The 23,943-nt window shown below is 53.3% G+C and overlaps 1 protein-coding gene across 4 annotated transcripts in view; it reads left to right on the top strand.

The window, feature by feature from the left end:
- The first annotated feature begins 11,350 nt into the window (after nucleotides 1-11,350).
- EPHB2 (EPH receptor B2) overlaps nucleotides 11,351-23,943 on the top strand; it is a 106,851-nt gene continuing 94,258 nt past the window's right edge. For all 4 annotated transcript variants that reach the window (XM_048967623.1, XM_048967621.1, XM_048967622.1 and 1 more), the window contains exon 1: nucleotides 11,351-11,537. In XM_048967623.1, the coding sequence (XP_048823580.1) occupies nucleotides 11,453-11,537 (85 nt within the window). In that variant the 5' untranslated portion in view covers nucleotides 11,351-11,452. The remainder of the gene's footprint in view (nucleotides 11,538-23,943) is intronic.

Genomic DNA, 23,943 nt, shown 5'->3' with positions numbered 1-23,943 from the left:
AGAACATCTCTTTCCTGCAGCTGGGTGGAGATGTCAGGAAAGAGGGACAAAGTGCTGGAGAAACAAAGAGGGTTGGGGTTCCCAGGTTTTTCTAGAGATGGCGGTGCAGAGAGATGTGAGTAGGAGTGGGGCTGAGGTCAGATTATTGCTGTTTTGGGCAGTCCCATCAGGCTCTCAGAGGCTTTCAAACATGGAAAATGGGCAGCAGTGCAGTGGTGACAGCTACTTCCCACCTGGGAAGATTCAAAGCCCTGTAATCAGAGGTGCATTGCCACAGACATGTCCATTATCTGCAGAACGCTCTCTACTGCATGCAGAAGTGATTCATGAGCAAGTCAAGTAACTCCGGATGCCAAGGCAGTGATGAAGGTCAGACAGTCTGCGTGTGGCTTTCCAGGGTGAGAGAGTGCAAGACATAGACAGCAGTGGACTGACAGGCTTCACCAGTGATGGATAAAGGTACTTCTGGAGGTCAATGTGCATCAGCCACACCAGCCTGATATGAAGAGCTGCACTACTGTGTCATGCTTATGTGGCAAGATCTCAGGTGGCAGCTGCCCCATGTCTCAGGCATCCCAAGGGAGGGACTCCATGCAGAGCAGAGAGTGGCCATGGAGGAGCAGCAGCTGATGGTGTTACAGAGTGACCACAGCCACCATTCTCCTGCACCACTCAGGGAAAGGAGGTAGAAGAGGGTGGATGCTGGGGAAAGTGTTTTTAGTTTACTTTTAGTTTCTCACTGCTCTAGTCTGTTATCAGTAGGCAATAAATAACATTAATCTCCCTTCCTGGTGATTGTTGAGTGATTTCCCTGTCGTTATCTCAACCCACGAGCCTGTTTTCATCATATTTTCTCCACCTGTTCTTTTAAGTGACTCCACATTACCATCAGTAGACTTTAAGCTGTGGCTGACCTGGATGCATTTGGAAGAGCCAGCTGGAGCAGTTCTTCCACAGGTGGGAGAATACATTGCTTTTGTCCAGCCTAGCTACTCCAGAAACTGGGAGAGGCACATGGGAGGAAGAATGGGTGCAAGAACATCACTGGTGGGACCCAAGATCACTGCAGTGGGCCCAGTGAAATGAATGCATGACCACAGGCTGTATCCTGTGCCCAAAGAGAGAGATTGGAGCCCCAGGGGTGCTCACCTCCTGCCTTTCATCCCTACCATTGCTCTCAGAGAGAGGCACTCACTGAGACCTGGTGATTTCCTCTTGCCCCATCTGAGCCTGCACTAAATAGGCCAGCAAAGACTGTGCATTCCCATTTATAGCTGCAGACCTCCCAGAGACCAAAAGTACTCAAAACAGCACGCAGGCTGTTTCACTCCAGCTCAACTCACTTCACTCATCATGCAGCTGCCTCTCCTGCAGAGGAGATTTTCTTCTTCCCCAAAACAAAGTAAAGTGCTTCGTCTCCAAGAGCTGCCTTCACTGCATTTCTCCCCTCGCCATGCACACACTGTTATGCTCTCATGAAGAGTTCTGCAGACAGGGGAGTGCTATGACCATGGGTCACTAAGAGCTGTGGAAAGAGAAAGGAAGCATTTTCTTTTTGCTATCCTTTAGTGATAACAAGGGACATGAGTAGATAGCAATAGGTCCATTGAACCAGGAATCCCAGGGGATGAGCAGCAAGCAAAAGGCTGCACCATCACTGCTGCTTTTTTGCATGCACAGGGCTTTGCTGATGTTAGGCAGTAATCATTCTGATTTCTTGAGGAGGACTCAACTCTGGATATCACACAACTGTTGCTGGATGTTGTGCAACTACTGTTGGATATCAAACTACTATTTGGATATGGAAGCAATGCTGTTGGATATGATGAAACTACTGTTGGGTATCAGGCATCTGCTTCCGGTAGTTCACATGGATTCTGGTGGGACAAGCAAGGGCAAGCATTGATCAGGGAGGGAATGATAGAAAAGGAAAAGAGGAATGCGTGGACATGGTCCTATTTTGGTGTGTCTGGCTTTCCATTTCTGTCTCTAGATCCCTTCTTCCTTAGCAGGGAAGACTCATGGTGCCTCATGAAATAAGGCCACATGCTTATGAAAAATATCAAGGGTTTATTTGCCTGTGCATGGAGGTGTGCAGGGAAGCTTCCTCACTGCAGAGCTGCAGGACTGTGAGTACTTTGTTGCTGTAAATTCCTCGGAGAAGGTGTTGATCAGATGCACCAGTGCCTAAAACTCACCAGCTTGGTGCCCTATCCACTAGAAAGTCTTATTTGGGGAGAACAGCACTGGGTGCTTCAGAGTGGTACAGTGTGGGGTGTGATCCATTGCCAGAGGAAAGTTCCTGCCTTGCAGCCTAGGAGTCCTTAAGACACGGGGAAAAAGTTCAACACTCCTCCCAGGTCAGTGTTGTTTTTTGGCTTTGCCTACGGCAGAAAAAAAAAGGTAGGAAAAATATTGTTTATTTCTGATTTTCTGAAGGGAGAACTGTGTGTCTTCAGCCTCCACCAAACCCAGATACGGTTCTGTAGATCCTGCAGAGCTCATGTCCAGAGGCAGCAAGTTCCCTGGGCAATCACACAGAGTGCAAAAGAACATTCCTGATGAAAAGGATCAGAGATTGCACCAGATGATCTGCAAAGCCTCCAGCTCCCTTCATGCAGGCCAGCAAAGCCTCCTCGAGAGCAAAAAATGATTATTTGCTGTATTTGATTCCAGCAGGATGCGAGAGACCGAGAAAGGGCTGTTGAGTTCAGTACTTACCAACACACACACGGCAGCATCTGAACAGGGTGCTTAAATCTGAGCCCTGCACTCTTGCAGTCTCGTTGTCGGTTCCATGTGTTCCTCATCCTGACTCTCCTCCAGACCTGGCTCTGCTGGGAAGGGCAGCTTTCCTCAGTCCCCCGTTGCAGGATCTGAGCCCTGGGAGCCTGCAGGGCTGGGAGCTGCTGCCTGCTCCCAATCTGCTGCCATACTGCGCTCCAGCCCAGCTCCCTCTTGGCAGAGCTCCTCCTGCACAGCGCTCCGGGGCTGCACTGTTTGCTTATCTAGCACCGTGATTTAACACAGACGCAGGAACTCACACACTCTTTCCCAGTCTCCTTCAAATTACTTTATTGCTTCCTGTCAACTAGCCGAGCATATCCTGTTAATATACAATCCCCAACGAACAGTTTTCACAGCATAATCCCCCTCTGTCAGATAACGCAGCTCACCTCCCAGTGGATGGCCCCATTCTGGGCACTTTGGGATGCAGGATCCTGGGAGCAGACAGGTATTTTTCAGTGAAGCAAACCTGCTGTTGTCATTACGTTTAAAGCACCAGGCTCCCTGGAGGTGCTCAAGAAACATAAAGATGTGGCTCTGAGGGGCATGGTTAGTGGGCATGGTGGGATGGGTTGGGACTGGTCTTAGTGATCTTGGAGGTCTTTTCCAACCTCAATGATTGTATGAGTGGGTGCAGAGGGGATGGGTTTACAGTTGGATGTGATGATCTTGGAGGTTTTTTCCAGCCTTACTGATTCTGTGCTTCTGTGCTGCTTCTGCAGCCCTTATGGTGGGTCTTGGAGCTGATGGTATCCTACCATTGTCCTTCCATGTGCCCTAGGGACTGTGGAGCTCCCAGCAATGTCCAGCCAGCAGGACGTCTGCCAAAGGTGGTTGTTTTGAAGGGATATGTTGTGTCTATCCTCCTCTATCTCAAATCTTCCATCCACCACGCTTAGATCTCATGCTGACATCCTCGTGTCCAGATATTGCATGTGCAGGACATTGACACTGCCTTGTCTTCTTTAACCTCTTTTTGGGCTTTCGCCCTAACCTTGATGTACAGCTGATGTGCCAGATGAGACCATGTCATTGTTTTGTCCATGCTACAAGATTGGAGAAGACCCTTCCAATGAACACCCCAGTGCTGGAGATTGCTGAGCCTCCACAGTGTCTGCTCCAAAAATGCCTCTTGCCATCACAGTGCTGCTTTGGCATGAGGAAAAGGAACACATGAAGCCATAAAACACTTCTGTAGCATCACACAGAGCCCTATTTTTGTAGCTGTATTTTCCAGGTTTCTCCTTGATCCTGGCCCTGGGACAGTTTATTTCTCTGAAGTTGTTCCTGGAAGCTGGGGACAAAGTTGGTGCTGATAGTTGGCAGCTGGATCCGCCCTGGAGGCAGCCCCACAAAGTGGGGCTCTACAAGCTTAGCACCTCGTTAGCTGGAACATCTACTTAGAGAGCACAGTTTTGCTTGTCTGAGAAGAAGGAAAATCCTGTTTGACTGAGGAGAAAAACAGATCACTTATCTCAGTGACACCTGAACGGCTACTCCTGGAAATTGACTCCAAATTAAAAACCAGTTGAAAAGAACTATCTGTCCTCCCAGGTAAATCAGGGCTAATTTAGTTCCTCTCTGCTGAGCAATGTGCTCTGTGCAGAGCTGGCCCAACACCCTATATGTCCATGTCCTATGTCTGGAGGACTCTGTTTGCTTTGCCTCTTGCTCTGTTGCTCCAGCACCCCACCATTGCTCATCTCTTGCAGCCCCAGCCTGGGGCTGCAGCAGCAGCTCTTCCTCTTGGCAACCACAGCCCTCCAGACAGAATGCAAACCATCTCAAGAATAGAAGAAGCAAAGAGTTGTTTTAATTAAAATCAAATTAAAGACCTATCTGATCACAGCCTGGGGATGAGTAATGGGATACAGCAGCCTATGTCTCATGAGCTCAGCTTGAAGCACACAGGGCCAGCAGCCAGTTGGCATGGCCATGCTGGAGGTCCTGCCCGTGTCAATGTCATGCTGGTGCCAGGGACAGTCTGTGGGGCAAACCCACAGCATCTCCTGTGCGCCAGGAAGGGTTTTAATCACAGATAGGAGACAGACAATGGATTGCATGAGTCCAGAGCGACTCATACTGAAGATGTCCCAACTCTTTCTTTGTTCCCATGGATTTCCCAGAGTCTTCCTGGATCCCTGATCCAATAACTTGTACAGTTTCCATTTGAATCTCTGACCTTCTTGCATCCACAGCATTCCCTGCAAGGAGCTCCCCTGCCCACCTATCTTTTCTTCATGAACTTCACCCAAGCTTTGTCTGATGGTTCTTGTGAGTTTGTGGTTGTTTTCCCCATGTGCACTGTTCATCCTCTGCCACCTCCCTACTTGACCCTATTCCTCTCATTTCTGAGTCTGTTGGGAAGGATGAGTCCCATCTCAGACCCTGCAGGACCTACTGCTGACCTCCACCACTTGCAGCACCCACTGCTTACTCCTACCCTCTGCCACCATCTCTTAGTCAAAAAGACACAGAACATCCATTGTACTTCTTCATTGCTTATTTTCTTCAAATAAACTTTTTGATAAGAGGCTTAATGGAAATCCCAGCAGATGAAGTGTACAGCAACCCACATTCCCAGAGAGGTGGTGGTGCCCCATCCCTGCAGACACCCAAGGTCAGGCTGGAGGGGCTCTGAGCACTGATGGAGCTGTGGGTGTCCCTGCTCCCTGAAGGGGGGTTGGACCAGATGGCCTCTAAGGGTCCCTTCCAACTCAAACCATTCTTTGATTCCATGACGTGTGTTTGCCCTCTGTAACCTACCCCAAGGACTTGTGAGGCAGGACTGTCCTTACAGAAGCCTCATGGTATCTTTCCTAGCAGACAGCGCTTAGCCATGTGTCTTTCACTCTGCCTTTATCACAACTTCTGCTTTGTGCCTATCCCCCCATGTCTTCCCAGGGCTTTCCATAAAAGCCGGTGTCACGTTAGCTTTCCCCAAACCACCTGCTCCTCTCTGGTGCCAGGACAGGGAGGCTTAACTTGCTGCAGGACAGGGCTCTGCTTCACCCGCTGGTGCCGTGGCAGCATGTCAATGGAAGTAGGGTCACCTGAGTGCTGCCTTGCTGGCAGGTCCTTCGTGTCACCAGGGCAGCAGCCCAAAGAGCAGATGGATGGGCTGCTCCACGCTCCATCCATCTTTGCTAATTGGGCAGTGTTTCCCCTCAGCCCTCGCCAGAACCGTCTCCTGCCGGCTCCTGAAAGTAAGTAAGTATTAGCGTGAAGAGCATGTGAATGAATCTGCCAGATCCAGCATCTGTCTCACTTGCAGGACTTCTGTGGTTGATGGCTGTGTGTCCAGGTGGAGGCTGGTGATGAGTGGTACCCCCCGGGGGTCCATCTTGGGACCAGTGCTCTTTAATATCTTTATCAGTGACACAGGCACTGGGATCCAGAGCACCCTCAGCAGTTTGCTGATGGCCCCAAGCTGAGCAGTGCAGTTGACACGGCAGAAGGAAGGGATGCCATCCAGAAGGACCTGGGTGGGCTCGAGAAGTGGGTGCACGTGACCCAAGTAAAGTTCAATGAAGCCAAGTGTGGGGCGCTGTGCACAGGTTGAAGCAATCCCAGGTATGGGTGCAGAGTGGGAGACCTCACTGAGCAGCGCTGCAGAGAAGGACTTGGTTGGATGATCTGCTGGATGAGGAGTTTGTCATGAACCAGCAGCCTGTGCTTGCAGCTGGCAGGCCAGCTGTGCGTGCCCCATCCCTGGAGGTGCCCAAGGCCAAGGATGGGACCCTGGGCAGCCTGATCTAGTGGGGGGCACCCAGCCCATAGCAAGGGGTTGGAACTGGGTCAGCTTTAAGGTCCCTTCCAATCCAAGCTGTGCCTTCATTCTATGATGCCTTGCTCCAGCTCAGTCCTATTTTAGCCAAAAAAAGAGTGGAAATTCCCACAGCCAAAGAGACAATGAGATATGCCTGCTATACAGCATGTGGCATTGCTCCTGCTCACTCCTGACCTTTTGTCTGCAGACCTTGGAGGGCTTTTGTCTGCACGCCGCGCACCTCGCTCCATGTCCTCGCATCTCCCTTCGCGTGCTCCTCTTCAGAACAACCCAGACATGCTGTTTCCTTTTCATCCTCCGTCGTGAAAGAAGATGTGGTTCCTCCTTCAGCTCCTGCCCTCTCACAGTAATCACCTCTTAGCAGAAAAGAGCCATTTCACAACACGCCGTTGTCTTTGATCCTATGTTTGCTTTCTCATCAACCTACGCTATCTCAGGGTTTTGCTCATGAGTGCCTGAACATAACACATCCTATTACATTTTTTCATAGAGTTCATAAGCATTTGCAAAACTCCTGCTTTTAACACCAGCAATGACAAAAAACAGGTCGTTTTCTCCCCAGTTTCCCATTAAATGCCATTTCAGCATTTTCAATTTCGAGGATGCCACCCTGTAATTTCACAGTATTAACCAGAGACCTGAGTTTGACTTTTCAGCTCTTCTGCCTTCCTTTGAGCAACTTTAGAACGATTTTCCCAGAAGACTTCTGGGCTGTGGATGCCCTGCCACAAGACAGCAAGGGTTACATCCTTCCCTTTTACGCATCTCTAAAAAGATCCTCCTCTTTTATATAAACCTTTTTGGGGGGGAAGGTTTGACATATTTGCAGCCCTGAAGGAGATGACTTTACAACCTTTATCTTTCCAAATATTCCTTCGTCAACAGCAAGAGTGCAGCCATGATCAGGTAATTTCTGCAGGATCTTGTATGAAGTTGACTTGGCTCTGCCTGTCATTGTAATTTGGTGTCAAATTAGCTGTTGAGCAAAATACCCAAAGTTTCCTGCCCGATTCCAGCTTTCTAAATCTGTTTTAAATGCTTCAAAAGTGCCTCTTCTCTTTAATTTGTTCCCATGGATACCATTCAGAAGTTCCATTCATTTTAGGCGTGCAACCCTCTTCAAATCTTTATCACAATCTACCAGTTGACTTCTGCTTCCTAAATTAGCCGAAGGCTCTAAAATCTAAGGCAACAGCAACAGAAACCAAGGTACCTTTTGCTCACTGCTCTCCGCAGCCACACTTTTCCCTCTGCAGAGATGAAATCCCACAGCTCTGTGCATCCCTGGGGTCCCGGTGCAGGACGATGCTCTGGTCACCCATGCCATCCTCTTGCCTTCCTCCTCATCAGCTCCACTTCTGGTCCCAGGTAGCATCAAAGCTCAGAGCGTGCAGGTATCATTTAACAGCAGAGCTCAGAAATGCTGGAGGAGCGCTGAATGGAGCTGCTTCCTCCGTTAGGACCCCACAACAAGCCAAACGGGTTGAGCAAGAACAGCTTCCAGTGTCACATTTCAGCACAAGGCACCCAACGCCAGCTATCTGCACAGAGCACACTCACAGCCTTATCTTGCTTGAGCTCAGCCAGAAGCCCCCAGTGGGGTGGGACCCAGTGCTCTGCTTGGATGGGGCTGGAGCCCCCCCCCCGATCCCCTAAATGTACTCTGGGAGCAGGGCTGGAAGGGAGCACACTGCTTAATGTGTCCTTACCATGCAGGTCAGTGGATGGGGTCAGGGCAGCCCTGGTAGCCTAGGGCATCCTTGCTGCTCACAGCCTTCATGTGACAGGGCTGGGTTCTGTGCCAGGCTGCAGAGCATTTGGGGTGGCGGGGGGGGAGGCAAGGGGGGACAGTGGGCATGGGTTGGGGTTGGACCCGATGATTGTACTGGTCTTTCCAATTTTAATGATTACGTGATTCTAAGACAGAGGGGTCCATTCTTGGCATCAGGCTGTGATCACATAGATCGACTCTCTGCGGTCGTGCACCCTTCACTGAGTGCTATTAGGAACAGCTCCTGCATCCCTGATTGGGAACACAGAGCAGGTGCAAAGCAGTGGCTGCTCGCCTTTGGGCAGCGCTGCTTCAGACCATTTATCATTCAGATAGGGGAAAAAGGGTTAAACACAGCCTGCCCCCCCCCAGCCAGCGGTGCCTTTGGTTATCTGCAGCATGGCTGCAGGGCTACATGGTGCCTGTACATGTTCGAGGATCAAGAGTTAAGTGTTTGAATGATAAGTGATATCTTAAAAACATAAGTTTAGCAATGAGCCTTTGCCGACAATACTATACTATTAGTTAATAGGCAGAATTAACTCACTGGCCTGGGGCCAAGCCCATCACAGCCAGAGCCAGAACAGCTGAAGCTGCTTTTCACTTGGGTTTTGCTTTTATGGGATTTGCTGCTGCAGGGAGACTCCAATTTCTGTACAAATATGCTGGCATTTCCCTCCTCCCAACCTGCCCCTGGAAGCTGCACGGAGCCCGAGGGATTCAGCCAGGAGCTGAGAGCTTTCCTGCTGCACACAGGGACGTCAGTGAGGTGCCTGTTCCCCACAGGGCGTCTCTCTGCCAGCGCTCATCAGGTGCCTGCAGGCAGATTTATGGCTCTAGGTGCCACCGGGGCAACCCGTTCCCCATCCCAATTTAATGTCCCGTTCTCTCTTAGGGACACAGCTTGGTGGACAAGCCTACGGTAGGGCTGGGCTGGTGGTTGCACCATCCTGAGGTCTTTTCCAACCTTAACGATCCTATGAGTATTTTGGTTGAAGTAGCTCCGGATCCTGGAGATCCAGCCCAAATCGCAGTGTGTAGGTGGTGCTGGCGATGCTCATCCTGCCCAGTGGGGAGGAGGTGGCCTCAGCCCTCCCCTCTACGTCTCCCTCCCTCCTGCTGCACCTCTTTAACCCTGCAGACTGACACAGAGCCACCTCCTCCAGGTGCGATGAGCCAAAGGCTTCATGTGCAAATACAACCTGTTCTTCCTGCACCGGGAACTGTAAATGCTGCATGCAATGAGTCACCATCAAACCCGCTTTAATGTCCTCTAGATGCCATCTCTTGTGGCTCTTGTCTGCCTGGGAACCATCTTTTGATAGGAAGCTAACACGTGCGATTGAAGTGGTGGCTGCCCCATTTCTGTAACCCCAGTGCTGCTGCTTTTCCCAGGCATGACTTTCTCTCTGCAGCAGCATTTCAGCGTCCCATGGGTGCAGCAATCAGGGTAGAACCAACTGACTTTGCTCCTAAGTTCTCCTCAGTTCCAAGTGACACCCGATGGCAGCAAGGAGAGCGTCAGCTCCTGTGGTCTGTGACTGTCCTTTATGGAGGCATTAAAATAGGTTTGGGGTGGGATGAAAGAACATCATGGGAAGTCTGACAACACCATGGGATGGTATTGGATGGCTTTCACTTGTCCAGTCTGGGCTGCTGAGCCCCTGCGGGATGCAGGACAGGGGCTGAGGGCTGGTGGGACACTGATCCATCCAAAGCCCTTCCTAGGGACAGAGCGAGGACACGAGGTGGGAGCAGTGCTCACAGTTCACAAGTGCCTCTGAATAGCATCTTCAGGGACAAACCCATCTCCAAAGGAGAACGTACGAGCTTCAGAATCACTGCTGCAGTCAAACAATAAATCTGTGCGGTCTACTCACCAGCAGCAACAGCTTTGGGGATGCTCTGGAGCTGGAGGAGCTCTCAGAGGGGATTGGAGCCTACGGTTGGCCACACTGAGTTAAGAAAGTCGTCTGGTTTTGGCCAGCGTTATCAGGGAGCCTTGACCTTCCCCCAAACACAAAATGAGTTTACTTGCATGGGGTTGGGGCACTCCAGATGTCCAAGCTGCTGGTGCAGCAGGGTGATGAGGAAGAGCACGGTGAGACAAGCCCGTGCCTTCCATACCTCTTGGTGGGTAGGCTGGGATCCCGGGCTCTACCCGGGGATGGGGAACTACAGATTAATGGGTGTTATGATGGAGAGAAGGAGCTGGGTCTCAGAGTGGAGAATTCCACTTGACCCCATCTTGTCCGAAGGGGAATTGTAAGTAATTCCTGTAAGTTGGAAATGAAGGGATTCCTGCTCCCAGCTCACCAGGGTCGGTAAGCCCAGAGGGTCCGTGGTTCAGAGCCGAGCTGAGCCTCCTACCACCAACTCTTGTTGTCCCTCTGCGGGCATCGGCCGGACCTCTTTGTGCCCCCCAAAGGACGCTCCACACCAGCCGCGTTTTCTGGGCCCGTAGATCGGGCCGGCACAGCCCCGGCTAGGGGTGATGCCGAGCACGGGGACGCCCCAAGCTCGGGACGGCGCTGAGCTCGGAGGAGCCCAACCGCAGCGGGGCGGAGGCCGACGGGTCCGTGCCGCCCCCGACAGAGCAGCGGGGCGGTGGGAAGGGCGGAGGCGGGGGCATCCCTCCGGCCCTCCGGGAGCTCCCCCTTCTTTTCTCCACCCCCCCTCCGGCTTTCGCGGCGCTCACTCAACCCCGAGAGGAAGATTTGGGCTGAAATCACGGCTTTCTCTGGATGATCGACAGCTCCGGGAGAAACCATCGTTCGGCGCAGGGGGAGCCGCCTCCCTCCTCGCCCCCCTCCGCCGGCCCCGCACCTCCGCCGCTCCCCACCGCCCCCCGCGCCGCCGCCGCTCCCCGCTCCTCCGCCCTCCGCCCGCCGCCCCCTCCGGCAGCGCGGCGCCCCCGGGGCGGGGAGGGCGGCGCGGGGCGCTCCCCCGCGCGGCGGCGGCGGTGGCTCGGCCCGGTCGGGGCGGCGGGGCCGGCGGTGCGCTCCGTGCCCGCGGCCGTGCCCGCGCCGGCGGCGGCCCCAGCCCCAGCGAGGGGGCTCGGCTCTGCGCTCGGCCGCCTCCATGGAGCTCCGCCGCCGTTTCTGATGCCCGGCCCGGAGCGCACCATGGGGCCGTTGTGGTTCTGCTGTTTGCCCCTCGCCCTCTTGCCTCTTCTCGCCGCCGTGGAAGGTAAGGAAGGGGCCTTTCCGGGGCAGAACCCCTCTTTATTATGATGATCGTTATTATTTTACTAATTTTTTTTTTCCCTCCCTCTTTCTTCTCTTTCTCTCGTTTATTATTATTTATTTAATTAATCGAGGGGTGGCCCTCGGCCCTCCCCCTCCCTCCACGCCGCACCCCTTCCTGGGGGTGTGGGGTGTGGGGGAGGAGGGGGGAAAGAAGGAGGGAAGGCGAAGTTTTGGGGAAGTGCTGCCCCAGGTGGAGCTTTTCCCCCCAACCCCGGCCCTTCCCTTCCCTCCGCCATCCCCGTACCGAGGTGGGCATCTCCCACCTCGCCTCCCGTAGGGAACCGCCGAGCCGCTCTCCAGGGGATGCTGAGGAGAGGCTTTGGGGTCTCCCTGAGCGAGGCCAAATGCCTCCTCCAACCTCTTCCCCGTAGGGTTCCCCCAGGGCTGAGACAAAGCAGAGGCAGCGGCAGGTGGGTGCGTGGCTGAGGGATGGGTGTGCGGCCGAGGGCTGGATTCCCATTAAGGGCTGGCTGCGTGGCTGGGAGCCCCGTGCCAGATTCCCATTTTGGGGTCCCAACGCATCGCATCCCGGCCACGCCTGCAGTGCTGTGGAAGTTGGGGGGCTCCACGGGGCTGAGCTTTGCTTCTGCGTTGGGTGTGGAGGTGGTGGGAGACGTCCGGACCGTGTTTGTCTGGAGCAGTGGATGAGGCACCATTTATTAAGTTGGAGTTTTGGGAGATGACTCATGGGTTGGCCGGCTATACATCGTGATATTTACAATATGGGAGCTTGGCATAAATAGGACTATTTACGTTGCAGCGGAGAGCGCTAGCCAGCTATGCTATTCAAATGAGCATGGTATGGTTTTAATTAGGGGTTGGGGGGGGATGGGGGGTGATGAGTGTGTTCGTGGGAGCACATGTCCAAGTGGGACGTGTGGCCTAAGCTGCCCGCAGCAGCCACGTTCACAGCTGTGTTCATGCTCAGAGCCCTCAGCCACACTGGGGATGGGGCGACCCATCCTGGGATGGGGGCTGGAAGCCCCCTGTAGGGATGTAGGACCCCATCAGGAGGTGTTGGGTGGCGTGGGGCCGTGCTTTGCTTGGAAACAAGAGGAACGGATTGACCTTCCCATCACCATGTCTGCAAGGCTGGGTGTGCAGATGCTCGTTCTGAGGGATGGGGAAGGGACGGCTGTGGATGGGGGAGGTCAGCGAGGTGTGGATGTGAGATGTGCTCCCAGCGGTGGGGATGCTGTGGGGTGAGAGCTGAAGGTCTGGTGGCCGTCCCCATCCGGGGTCTGAGTTCCTCACAGGAGGTTCGTTATGCTGCGTCCTTCTCTGGTGTTACGCGCGTCTTGGGGCTGTGTGAGCTGTGCCCCGGCCTTCCTTTCCTCCTGCAGAGCCGACGCGGCAGGGGAGCATGGGCTGAGCTCTCTGGGTGCCCCTCTGCTCCATCCTTCCCTTTGGGAGCTGCCATTTCGGGCACAGCGTCCATCTGCTTCTCCCGATGCGCCCCGTCAGTGCGGGCAGTGACTCCAACAGTGGGTGATGACCGAGGGCATGGCGGCTGCAGCCACCTCCTGCAGTGGCAGTGTCGCTGTCGCTGTCTCTGGCACATTCCCCACCATGTCCATGGCCAACGTGGGGAGAGTAGAGCTCATCCAGCTCCAATCTGGTGATTTGCCCAGGGAACGTTCCTCCTGAGCCCTGTTTTCAGCTCTGCTCCAGAGCTTTGCCGTAATGCTGGTAATTTCACTTGTCTCCTCTGTGCCTCAGTTTGCCTAATTACAAGGCGTAAAATAATACAAGCGTCCCTCCCAAGGGAGCTGCGAGGTTTTGTTAATGAACATGACAAAGTGCTTTGGGATCCGTGGTTGAAAGCACAGTGAGAAGGCAGCCTTAGTCAGTGCGCGTGTGTGCACGGTGTTTATTTATCTACATGCTTTATATTTCTTTGTGCACTATAGATTCTCATGCATTTAGCAAACCTTAATTAGAAACAAAGCCGATAGGGAAGGAAATATAAACAGGAGTGTGCATGGAAATTGGAAGTTGATTACTCTATGGCCGGCTGAATGCGTGTCCTGGGCTCGGGAGGAGCGGCTGTTGGGGTAAAAACGTCTCTGCTGAAAGGAAATGTGAAAAGAACGTGAGGCATAAATCAATATGGAAAACAGGGAGGTGGATGACAACGTACATAAAGCAGAGGGTAAGAGTTGCATGCAGTTGTTCAGGCTGTTGCAAGGTATCTATCTATCTGTGGCTGGGAAAGTTCGGGCTTATGGAAGGGAAGTTTTTGTGTGTGTGTGTTTTTTTTCTTTAAGAAAGAAATTCAAGAACAAAGGAGTGCTGGAAGGGTCTGGATCCCACACCACACCATTGGTAACAGTGCTGCTATCGCTGACGGCCCTCTTTGTGCTGCTGCTTGCATGTGCTGCTTGCGTGGCACAGCGTGTCTGGAGCAGGGATGCTTCCAAGGTATCTGGGGGGGGGAAGATGAGGATGGGAGCTGCGCGTTTTAAAATCACACGCCAGGAGAAAAAAATGAAGGCACTCTTCACCCCCTCTTTGGAGTTAACTTTTCGTAAACCTTGCAGTGCTGGCAAGTTTCCCGAGGGCTGGAGGAAAGCCAGCTCCGTGCCAAAAAATGTGGAAGGAGAAATGAGATGGCCCTCCTATCTGTGAGAGCACGGGGCTGTGGGCTCCAAAGCATGGGGTGTGGGGCGGGCAGGGGTCCTGTCGCTGCTGCAAGCTGGAGGCAGGAGCTGCTTGTTCGTGCATAGTTGTCATGGAGTGTAATGTATATAAGACACATGATGCACTTATTGAGTTGCATGCATGTGCTTGAGATGGGGTATGCTGTGTTCTGTGTGTGTGCTACAGCATATTGTAGTGTTCAGGCGCAGTCTCCCCTCTCGTGCCCATGTGGCCATGGAGTGACCCATTGCAGGGCTCTTCCACCACCTCCTCCAGCCCCAGAGGCGGAGGAGCAGTGCCAATTAGCTCAGCCCTTGATTTATCCGGTGCTCAGACCGGGCAGGAAACAAATATTGTAAAACTGCACTGAGGTGTGGAGTGGAGACCTTGATTTTGGATCTGCGATACCTCTCTGTGTGCTCTGCCTTCCCCCAGGGCTCCATTCCCTGGGTTAATTTTTGACGAGGTGAATGCTGCATCGCTGGGGCAGTTGGAAGTAGACTGATACACTGGTGCCCAGTTCAGATATCCACATATCCACATAGTAGTTGAGGTTGCAGAGACTCTGCTTCTCCCAGTTGCTCCCAATCCCTGCTGTAATTCCAGATAGGTTGATCCAAGCCCAAGGAGGGGTGCTAGAGGGAGATGCCTTGGGGACAGGGCTATAAGAAGCCAGCCATGGGGCCATGGCTTGGAGTGGCACAGCTCCAGTGCCACCCGTGTCCTGAGAGCGCTCCAGAGAAGGACTTGGGGTGATGCAGGTACAGCAGTGCCCTGGGGATGTTACTGAGGGGCTGTCTGCCACGGCTGGGAGCAGGGGTCTGCTGTGCTGAAGGATCTGCCTGCACTCGTTGTTTGTGTACACATACCTGCAGCAGATGTAAAGGAGGGTGGACACCGGTGTAACTGCAAAACCTGCTGGAGAAGCTGGGTAAATACTGAGTCCTCTGCTTTCTGCTTTTGTGTGAGCACAGCCGCAGCGGTGATAAATGAGTTTGAGTCCACTGCTCCTGCCCTGACATGCACCCACAGCCCGGCCACGCCACGCTGGGCTGAGAGGTGGGTGCTTGTGTGTGAGCCTGGCTGGGAGCAGGCACAAAGCTCCTGTCCTGGGGAAAATCAGATTTTACTGAAAAGACTCGGTGAGCTCTCATCTTGCTGGAACGCAAGGCTGAAACGCGGCTGCCCATTCCCTGCTGCGTGCAACAGGGAGATCCTCGAAGGCAAAAGTTCAGCAGTGAGATAAGGGGGGAAAGATGGGGCCTCCTGTGATAACAGGCTGACGTGTGCAGGACCTGGCACTCGCAGCAGGGCTGTGGCTCTTCGGGGCTTGCAGAGATGCATCAATAGCAGGATTTTATATTGCTGTCGTGGGTCTGTGCAGGATGGGAGGTGATTTGTGCCAGGGCGCAGACTCTGGAGCTGAGCAGCGTGGAGGTGAGGGAGGACACAAGCATCGCACCGTGCTGTCAGCCCCCCTCTGAATTTCAGTGCTCGTGGATAAGGGAGCGGCGTTTGATCTCTGTTCCCCCTCTGACCCGAGTTGTGGCACTGATTGCCAAATGTTAAGGGAGATTAAACAGGCTGTGAGGGCAGAAAACGCTGCTATAATTGCAGATGGTACTTGCCTCCATCGAAACCGAATAAATGTCACAAAGGGGCGTTATTCAGAAATTACAGTTTTAGTGACTGTGAATAATTGCAGCTCTTCAGAGAGCCCACGAGAGGAGGATCTCTTGATGTAGTCCCGGACCGGCTCCATGGGAGCAGCTGTGCTGCAGCTCAGTGCCGTCTCCAGGTGGGAAGGAGGAAGGGCTGGTGAGCTCCAGAAGTTCATGCAGCTTTATTAATTAGGTCTGATAAATTAAGTTCTTTTCACTTCAAGCTTTACCTTATTCAGGGGTGGACGTTGCGTCCACAAAATCACAGCAGACTGGAGGATAACACTGGAGGCAAAAGGATGTTCTTCAGAATGTGGAAGTGATGTCTAAAAGAGGAAAATAGGAAAACCTATAAACTGTGAAGGGGTGGATGTGAGCCCATATATGGCAGAGCAAGAGGAGTTTTAAGAATAACTTGTGGGAAAGCAAACAAACAAACCCCAAACCAACAGAAAAACAGAGTTGGGAAATCAGAGGGGGCGAAGTTAAAAATAGTCAGAAAAGAGCACTTGGGGACAGCTTAATTTTTCCCCTTCAAAACAGCAATGTCTTGGGATGGGGGGTTTGCAGAGGGACTGCCCCAATGCCCCGATGAAGTGTCGACAGAGGAGGTCACATTTTATAGAGTAAATGGGGAAAATGGATATTGGCTGAAGCAGACAGGGTATGCATGCTTTAAGGAGAGCTCCCTGGGTGATCTTGGTAGCTCCAGACTAGTAATTTCAGAGCAAGGGTGCTCTTATGGATTAAAATCTGCTTAAAGAAGTGGAAACAAAGAGTCATTTTTCCCAATGGATGGGGGTCAGCGTGAGGCTTGTGCTTTGCAATGTATTTATAAGCATGCGAGAGAAGGGTGGGAATTGTGTGGCAAGAAAGTTTGCAGATTATTCAGAATTATTCAGGGGGTTTGGAACGGGGTGTTCTTTAAGGTCCCTTCCAACCCAAAGTGTTGTGTCGTAAAAACAACAGTTGTCTTTAAAATATTGTAAAAGGATCTCATGACACTGGATAACCGGGCTATAAAGTGGCAGATTATACGTAGTCAGTGATGAATGAAAAGGGATTCACATGGAAAAAATTACCCTAAACCCATGCATGCACAGTGGCAGTCTTTAAATTACTTATTAGCATTTTACGAAAGAGATCTTAAAGTCATTGTGGATGGCTCTTTGAAAGCATGGGCTCAGAAGAGGGAAGGGCTGGGAAAGGACAGGGGTGGCTGTACAGCGGAGGTGGATGGACCTGGGATGGGGTGTGTAGGAGGTGGGGATGGGGTGGTGTGTTTTATTTTGCCTCTCGGCGTTGTGTTCTGAAGCAGCAGATGGTGGAGGAGGGCACCGATGAGGGCAAAGCACCCTGCTGAAGGCAAAGCGTGGGATTGTAGAATGGCTTGAGCTGCATGGGACCCAAAAAGCCATCCGGGCCAACCTCCCTGTGATGAACAGGGACCCCACAGCTCCATCAGTGCTCAGAGGGGGCTGTGTTCAGCCTGAGCTGGGCTGTCTGCAGGGATGGGGCATCACCATGGCTCTGGGTGTGGAGGGATTCACGTTGCTCTGTTTCGCTCACTGCCGCAGCCATGGACCCTCATCATCTCTGTGTGCGGGATCTGAGCCTTACGCAGGGCTGGTGCTGCTGCTTGGGTCTCACCCTTCTTGTTGGGGAACCTCCCAGGGATCTCAGGGCGTTTCTTGTGGAACTCTCTCCTTGTTAATGAGCGTGGTGGAGCGCTGTGGGCTTCTCTAAGAGGGTCTCCCAGCTGAGCCAAACCTTGAGGCCTTGAGCATTGAGGTCTGGATGTTTTTCGCACCCCTTGTGCTGCCTGCCCAGCCCGGGGCACAGTGCAGCCTTGCTTTTTTCAGCAGCCTGGGCAAGGCCAAAATCTGTCTGGCAAACACCTCTTAGCATTTTTGTCCGCCCCGCTCCGTGTGCCAGTTGTGGGCCTGTTGTGGGGTTCAGGCCTGCTTTAGGTGAGCTGAGGGAGCAGCGAGGCCATAGCAGGGCCTGCTGCGGGAGGAGCCAGGCTGCAGTGAAGCCTCCGCCATCTGCAGGGCCCCTCCTGGGGTCAGCGCCTTCCCAATCCCTGTGGACCCCAACCCCAAGGGCAGGGGGTAGCGAGGGGCGGCCGGGCGTGCGAACGGCCCTGAGGTGTCCAGCAGGGACTGGGAGGTGATTCTCCCCCTCTACTCTGCTCTTGTGAGGCCCCATCTGGAATACTGCGTCCAAGTGTGGAGCCCGCAGTACAAAAAAGACAGGGAGCTGTTGGAGGGGGTCCAGAGGAGGGCTGCTGGGATGATCAGGGGGCTGGAGCACCTCCCCTATGAGGACAGGCTGAGGGAGCTGGGCTTGTTCAGCCTGGAGAAAAGAAGGCTGTGGGGTGACCTCATTGCAGCCTTCAGTACCTAAAGGGAGCCTACAGAAGGGAGGGGAATCAACTCTTTGAAAGGGTTGATACGTGTAGGAAGAGGGGAAATGGTTTTAAGTTGAGGGAGGGGAGATTTAGGTCGGACATCAGGGGGAAGTTCTTTACCCAGAGAGTGGTGAGGTGCTGGAACAGCTGCCCAGAGAGGTAGCCCTGTCCTTGGAGGTGTTCAAGGCCAGGTTGGATGGGGCCCTGGGCAGCCTGGTTGAGCATTAAATGTGGAGGTTGGTGGCCCTGCATGTGGCAGGAGGGTTGGAGATTCATGATCCTTGAGGTCCCTTCCAACCCTGGCCATTCTGTGATTCTGTGGAGGGGATGGCATGAGCAGCGCGGGTTCTGAGGGCCAGACAAAGGGAACAATGGGCTCGGCGGCCCCCGTTCCTGGGCTGCCTTGAGGCTGGCTGCTGAGAGCCCGTGGGGTGGGAGAGGAGGGGGTGACTGTGTGGTGGGCAGCAAAGGGCTTGGCTTTGCTCTGCTCCCAGATGAGCTCTGAGGGTCTTCCCGGTGCTCTGGTGGTGCTGGTGTGTGCAGTGAGACAGGGGAGGGGAGAGCTGTCTGGACACACTGTGAGTCTGAACAGTTTCGGCAGGAGGAGGGAGGCATCTCCATCCTCTGCAGCGCTGATGCTTGAGGGTCATAGAAAATGTCTGCGGATGGGAAGCATCGTGTGCATCATTGTATGGTCTTGAAGGTTCTTGTCGTACAATCATAGAACAGTTCGAGTTGGAGCTCCCCAGCAATGCTCCATCAGTGCTCAGAGCCCCTCCAGCTTTGTGTGCCCACAGATGGGGCACCACCACCTCTCTGGGCAACCTGTGCAGTTCCTCACCAACCTCACTGTAAAAAAACTTCTTCCTTATATCCAATCTAAATCTCTAAATCTTGGAGGTCCTTTCCAACCTTGTGATTCTATGATTCCATGGTTCTCCCCTCTTGTAGTTGGAAACCACTTCCCTGCGTCCTGTCACAGCAGAACCTGCTGATGAGTCTGTCCCCTTCTTTCTTACAGCCCCTTTAGATACTGACAGGCCACTCACAGCTCCCCCCAGAGCCTTCTCCACTCCTGCCACAATCATTTCTTCTTGGATCCACTGTTCTCTGCTCCCTTCAGGCATGGGACAGTGGCTGGTGCTCCTAGGAAGGAGAGAGATGGCAGCGTCCTTCGTTGGGGCAGCCAACGCCAAGTTACTTGTGTTTGTGCCCAGCGTTTGATTTCTGTGGTGGGCTGTATGGGATGGGAGTGATGTGAATCCCCAGTCTGATCGAGGAGGACAGCGTGGTCCCAAATGGCTGCAAGAGAGGGGTGACTGCAGAATGAGGCATAAAGAAAGAGCAGCTCAGGAGAGGTTTGTGCAGCAGTGTGAGCCTGCAGGCTGTGCACACCACATGCTTGGGTGTGAGATAGGCTGGAACACGTGAGGGGTCACATCTTGCTGTGTCGAGGTTATAGTCGCGTTTTATGATTTGCTTTGCTTGTAATCCTGTTTCCAGGCTCCACAACTGTAACTCGGAAACCTTTACCGCGAGCCTCACTTAATAAATCTTTGCCTTGTTTTACTTTTTAAGCCTGCCCTGGTATCAGGGGACAAAGCAAGCAGGAGAAATGCGTGAACTGGGGGCAGCGTGGATGGAATAAAACAAGGTGTAGGAGGAGGCTGGGTGCACTGCCTGCAGGGAGAGAAGTGCTGGCCAGGCTGCAGAGAGTTAATTGTGGTATGCCAGCTTTGGGGAAAGCATTTCCTGCAGCGTGTCTCTCCTGCAGGATCCTGCACCCCACGAGCTGCGTGCTTGCCTCTGCGGAGTGCAGGTGGCGGGTTTTGTGCCTGTTTGCAGCCTTTGTATGCACGCCCCAGCTTGCAAGCTGCATGCGTGCACACTGAGACAGCACCTGCGTTCTGAGTGCAGGCAGACACACGACTTGCTGAGCTCCAGGAGGAAATGCAAGATGGTGATTTGTGCCTGGTTGAGGGGGAGCAAAGAGTAGCTGGTGCTCAAGGCACAGGGATGGCTGGCATGGACTTCTCTCCTGGGGACAAAGCCTCACTCCTCTTACCTAGCTTGCAGTGTGCCAGGTAACCCCAATGTAACTGGGATCTTCTGGGCTTCTCCTGTCCTCAGCACATGTTAGCACTGCTGTAGAGGCTTGGAAAGGATAAACACAGAAGTGTGCTTGATGCCATGTGGAAATCCCCTGACAGCAGACACATAGCAGAACAGCAGGAGCACTGGCATGGGTTGCAAGAGCAGGCGGTGCCAGCTGCTCTGGAGGGGAAGGGGTGCATGTAGGACTGCTGCTGTACCTTTAGAGATGCTCCAAGTCCTGTGGCCGTGTCCTCGGACAGATGCAGAGCAGTCGGGAGCAGGGTAGGCACAGGGAAGGTGCTAATTAGGATGTTGGCAGTGTTAGTAGGGGATGGTGTCTGGCTAGTGGGAGGTGTTGCACAGGCAGCGCAGGGGCTGCTCTGTGTCACTCTCAGCATAAATCTCTGAGCAGCTAGCAGGTCTGTGGGTGGGACAAAGGCTGGGGCAGCTGGCTGATGTGGCACAGGTGGCCAGGTCTGCTTTGAGCATCACCTCATGGTGGGGAGATGCCTGTTTCAGGTCACTGTGCTGCGCTGATGTATGCTGTCTTCTTTTCCTGGCTCTTCACCTTCCTTCCACCAGGGCTGTAGTAGAAACGGAGAGCAGAGAAATTGCCAATGATGCTTTTTTATTTTTTCCCCTGATGTCAAACTCTATGCCTTCAGATTGAATAGCTGCCATGAGATTTTGCTGTGACTGACACCTGTTCTGGCTGGAGAGCGACAGCTTTTGATAAACACAGATCCTCTGGAAGCACTGAGCTTGCTGGCAGCTGCTCCCATTTGTCGTCTGGGTCTCCGTGCTTGGGGCTGGCTGGTGTGGCCCAGTGGGTTTGGGGCTGCAGGAGGTTTGGGAGTAGCACAGTGGCCAAAGAGGGGCCAGCAGAGCCTGTGCCTCCCAGGTGGGGTCTCATGCCAGAGGAAGCAAAGCAGGTCACCTCCAAGCAGAAGTCTTGCCTTGTAATTTGCATGGCCTAAATATGACCTGGGCTCCCTTTTGTGGGTGCTGAGCCCTTGGAAAGCTGACCTGGCATTTTCCCATGTGTTTGGGAGGTCCTTGGTGTGTGGGCTATCCAGGGAAAAATTAAAAAGGGGAGTTACTTGGCGGTTGGGGTGTCCTGCTGAGGTCAGCCCTGGGTGTGCCGTCCATTGGCCTTGAGTTGCTTGGCGGCCAGAGGTGCTGAGAAGGGCTGGCCCCTTCTGTGGGTCTCCTGGCAGGGATCATCGGGGCTCTGGAGGAGCACAGTCCCCTCCTTTGGGCTCTCAATGTCTGGGTGGTGCTTTGCCTCTTGGCTGCATCTGGGCTTGGGCGTGTGGAGCGTGGGCAGCCCCAGATGTTAAAGGGCTCTTCAGCTTTCCCCTCCTGTCTTTCCCCATCAGAGGGCATCCCTGCTTCCTCAGCCTTCCTCTGACAGCACCCAGCTCCTCCCCAGCTCCGCAGCCGACAGGTTGTCCCTTGTCATCTCTTATCGTCATCCAGTGGGCTGAACACACTGCATGGATTTCATCAGAGCTCCCATCTCCCTGCACAGGGTATGTCGGGGAGTCCAGGCTCAGTGCGTTGCTGGAGGGATAAACCACACAGATGCTAATGATGGCATTGGAAAGCACTCGTGAGCCTCCTCCCGTGAGCTGCAGGAATGTACTGCAGGCTTGTGCTGGACCAAAATTAAACTGCTGGCAAAGTCCCATCCCACATAAAGGGACCGGCTGCGTACTGAGGGACATGGCCCTTTTCTGAGGATGGTCGAGGCAGGGGTTCAGAGGTTGTGAAGTCTTCCATTGGATTATGACTGTGCAGAAAAAGGGTTTGAAATCAGTGTGCTCCAGAGTTTGGACTGTGAAAGGCCACCATAGAATCACAGAATCACAGGGTTGGCAAGGACACTCAAGATCATCTAGTCCAACCGTCCTCCCATCACCGTTACTACCACAAGCTACTAAACCTTATCTCGTAGCACCATGCATGGCCATAGGTCAGCAGGAGCCTTGAGAGCCCACCTGGAGCAGGTGTGTGCTGGCCCTGAGGGATGACCTTAGCTGGGTAGCATGAGGGCAACCAAACTGACGGGTGAGTCAACAAAGCAAGAATAAAATAAAGTCTTTGTTCTGTAACAGTTGTATAACGATAAAACGAAACAGGCATTGTGTTGGAACTGCCTGAAGATGCTGGCTTGGTGCCTGCTGGTTCTTACATGTTCTGCTCTCTGAAATCCCACCCACCAGCCCGCTGAAATGGTCCTTACTCATCTGGTGTTCTTAACCCTGCTCCCCAAGCCCCCGTGGAAACGTGGAAGGCTGTGTATGTGATGGCAGACGGGTGTGAGCTTAGGGGTTCTTTTCCCCATTTTACTCAAAATGAAGCCGTCCATTTTGCCATTGGATTTGGTTGTTATCTCAGGATGGAGGCTGTGTGCTGCTTCTAGGGCTGCTGCTGGGAGAGAAGGACGTGGAGCCCCGTGACACCCGAGTGCGTGTTTTTGCAGGAGCCATGGCATCTCCTGTATCCAGCTTCTGGTACCCAGAATGAGTCCTGGGGGAGATCATCCTTTGTACCGTCCTGGACTGTGGCTTGAGATCAGCACAGAGACTGCCACGCTGCTTTTATTTTGGTCTCTTGAGACAGCAGAAGCTGTCGGAGGTGCGAGCAGTGATGCTTGCAGCGGGAGCAGCCGTGTCACCGATACGGCAGCAGGGCCCAGCGGTCTTTAATGCTTGGAATAGTTTTCTCCCTTGCATTTGCAGGGCTCCGACAGGGATGAGACTTGCTGGTCTCCATGGTTTTATGTGCCATGGGACTGTGCCAACAGTTTAATCACAGCTGAACCCTCATAGAGCAGCATAAAAAATGTTGTAGTTGGGATTAGGTTACCCATCCTTCCTATAAAAGACTCTATAAACAGTCCATCAAGCCCAAGAATTCCTCTGTTGGCTGTGAGGTCCTTTGCTCTTAATGGGTCTGGCATTTGCTTTGACTAAGTCTTTTGGCGGGGGGGAGGAGGCAGCGTGTTAGAGGAGCCCCCAAAGAATGGCTTTTCTGCTTGCATTAGTGGGGGAACCCAACTGGGCTGACTTGGCAGAGGCGGTGTTGGATGTCAGTAGAGCTGGCTGGGGCTGCAGGGGGTAAGAGGCAGTGGTGACAAGCCCAGAAGGCACTGACAGCAGCAGCTGCTCCCTCCCCATTGCTAGGGGATTTTTCAGGATGGATTTGCCATTTGCTGGGGCACTGGGGAGTGCTGCCTACCCGTGGGGTGGGCAAGGGCCTGAGAATGTCCCTTTCCCATCTTCCAGCACACCTCCAACCTTTTTTTTTTTTTCCTCTGCTGTAGTTTTTCTGGGTAATTCTTTACCCAGAGAGTGGTGAGGGGCTGGAAAAGCTGCCCGGAGAGCTGTGGATGCCCCGTGCTTGGAGGTGTTCAAGGCCAGGTTGGATGGGGCCCTGGGCAGCCTGGTTTAGCATTAAATGTGGAGGTTGGTGGCCCTGCCTGTGGCAGGGGGTTGGAGATTCGTGATCCTTGGGGTCCCTTCCAACCCTGGCCATTC

The sequence above is a fragment of the Lagopus muta genome, chromosome 21, assembly GCF_023343835.1.
Source record: "Lagopus muta isolate bLagMut1 chromosome 21, bLagMut1 primary, whole genome shotgun sequence".
In the NCBI taxonomy this organism is placed as follows: Eukaryota; Metazoa; Chordata; class Aves; order Galliformes; family Phasianidae; genus Lagopus; species Lagopus muta.
The sequence above is the reverse complement of the archived record's forward strand: the minus strand, read 5'-3'. Positions and strand labels throughout refer to the sequence as shown.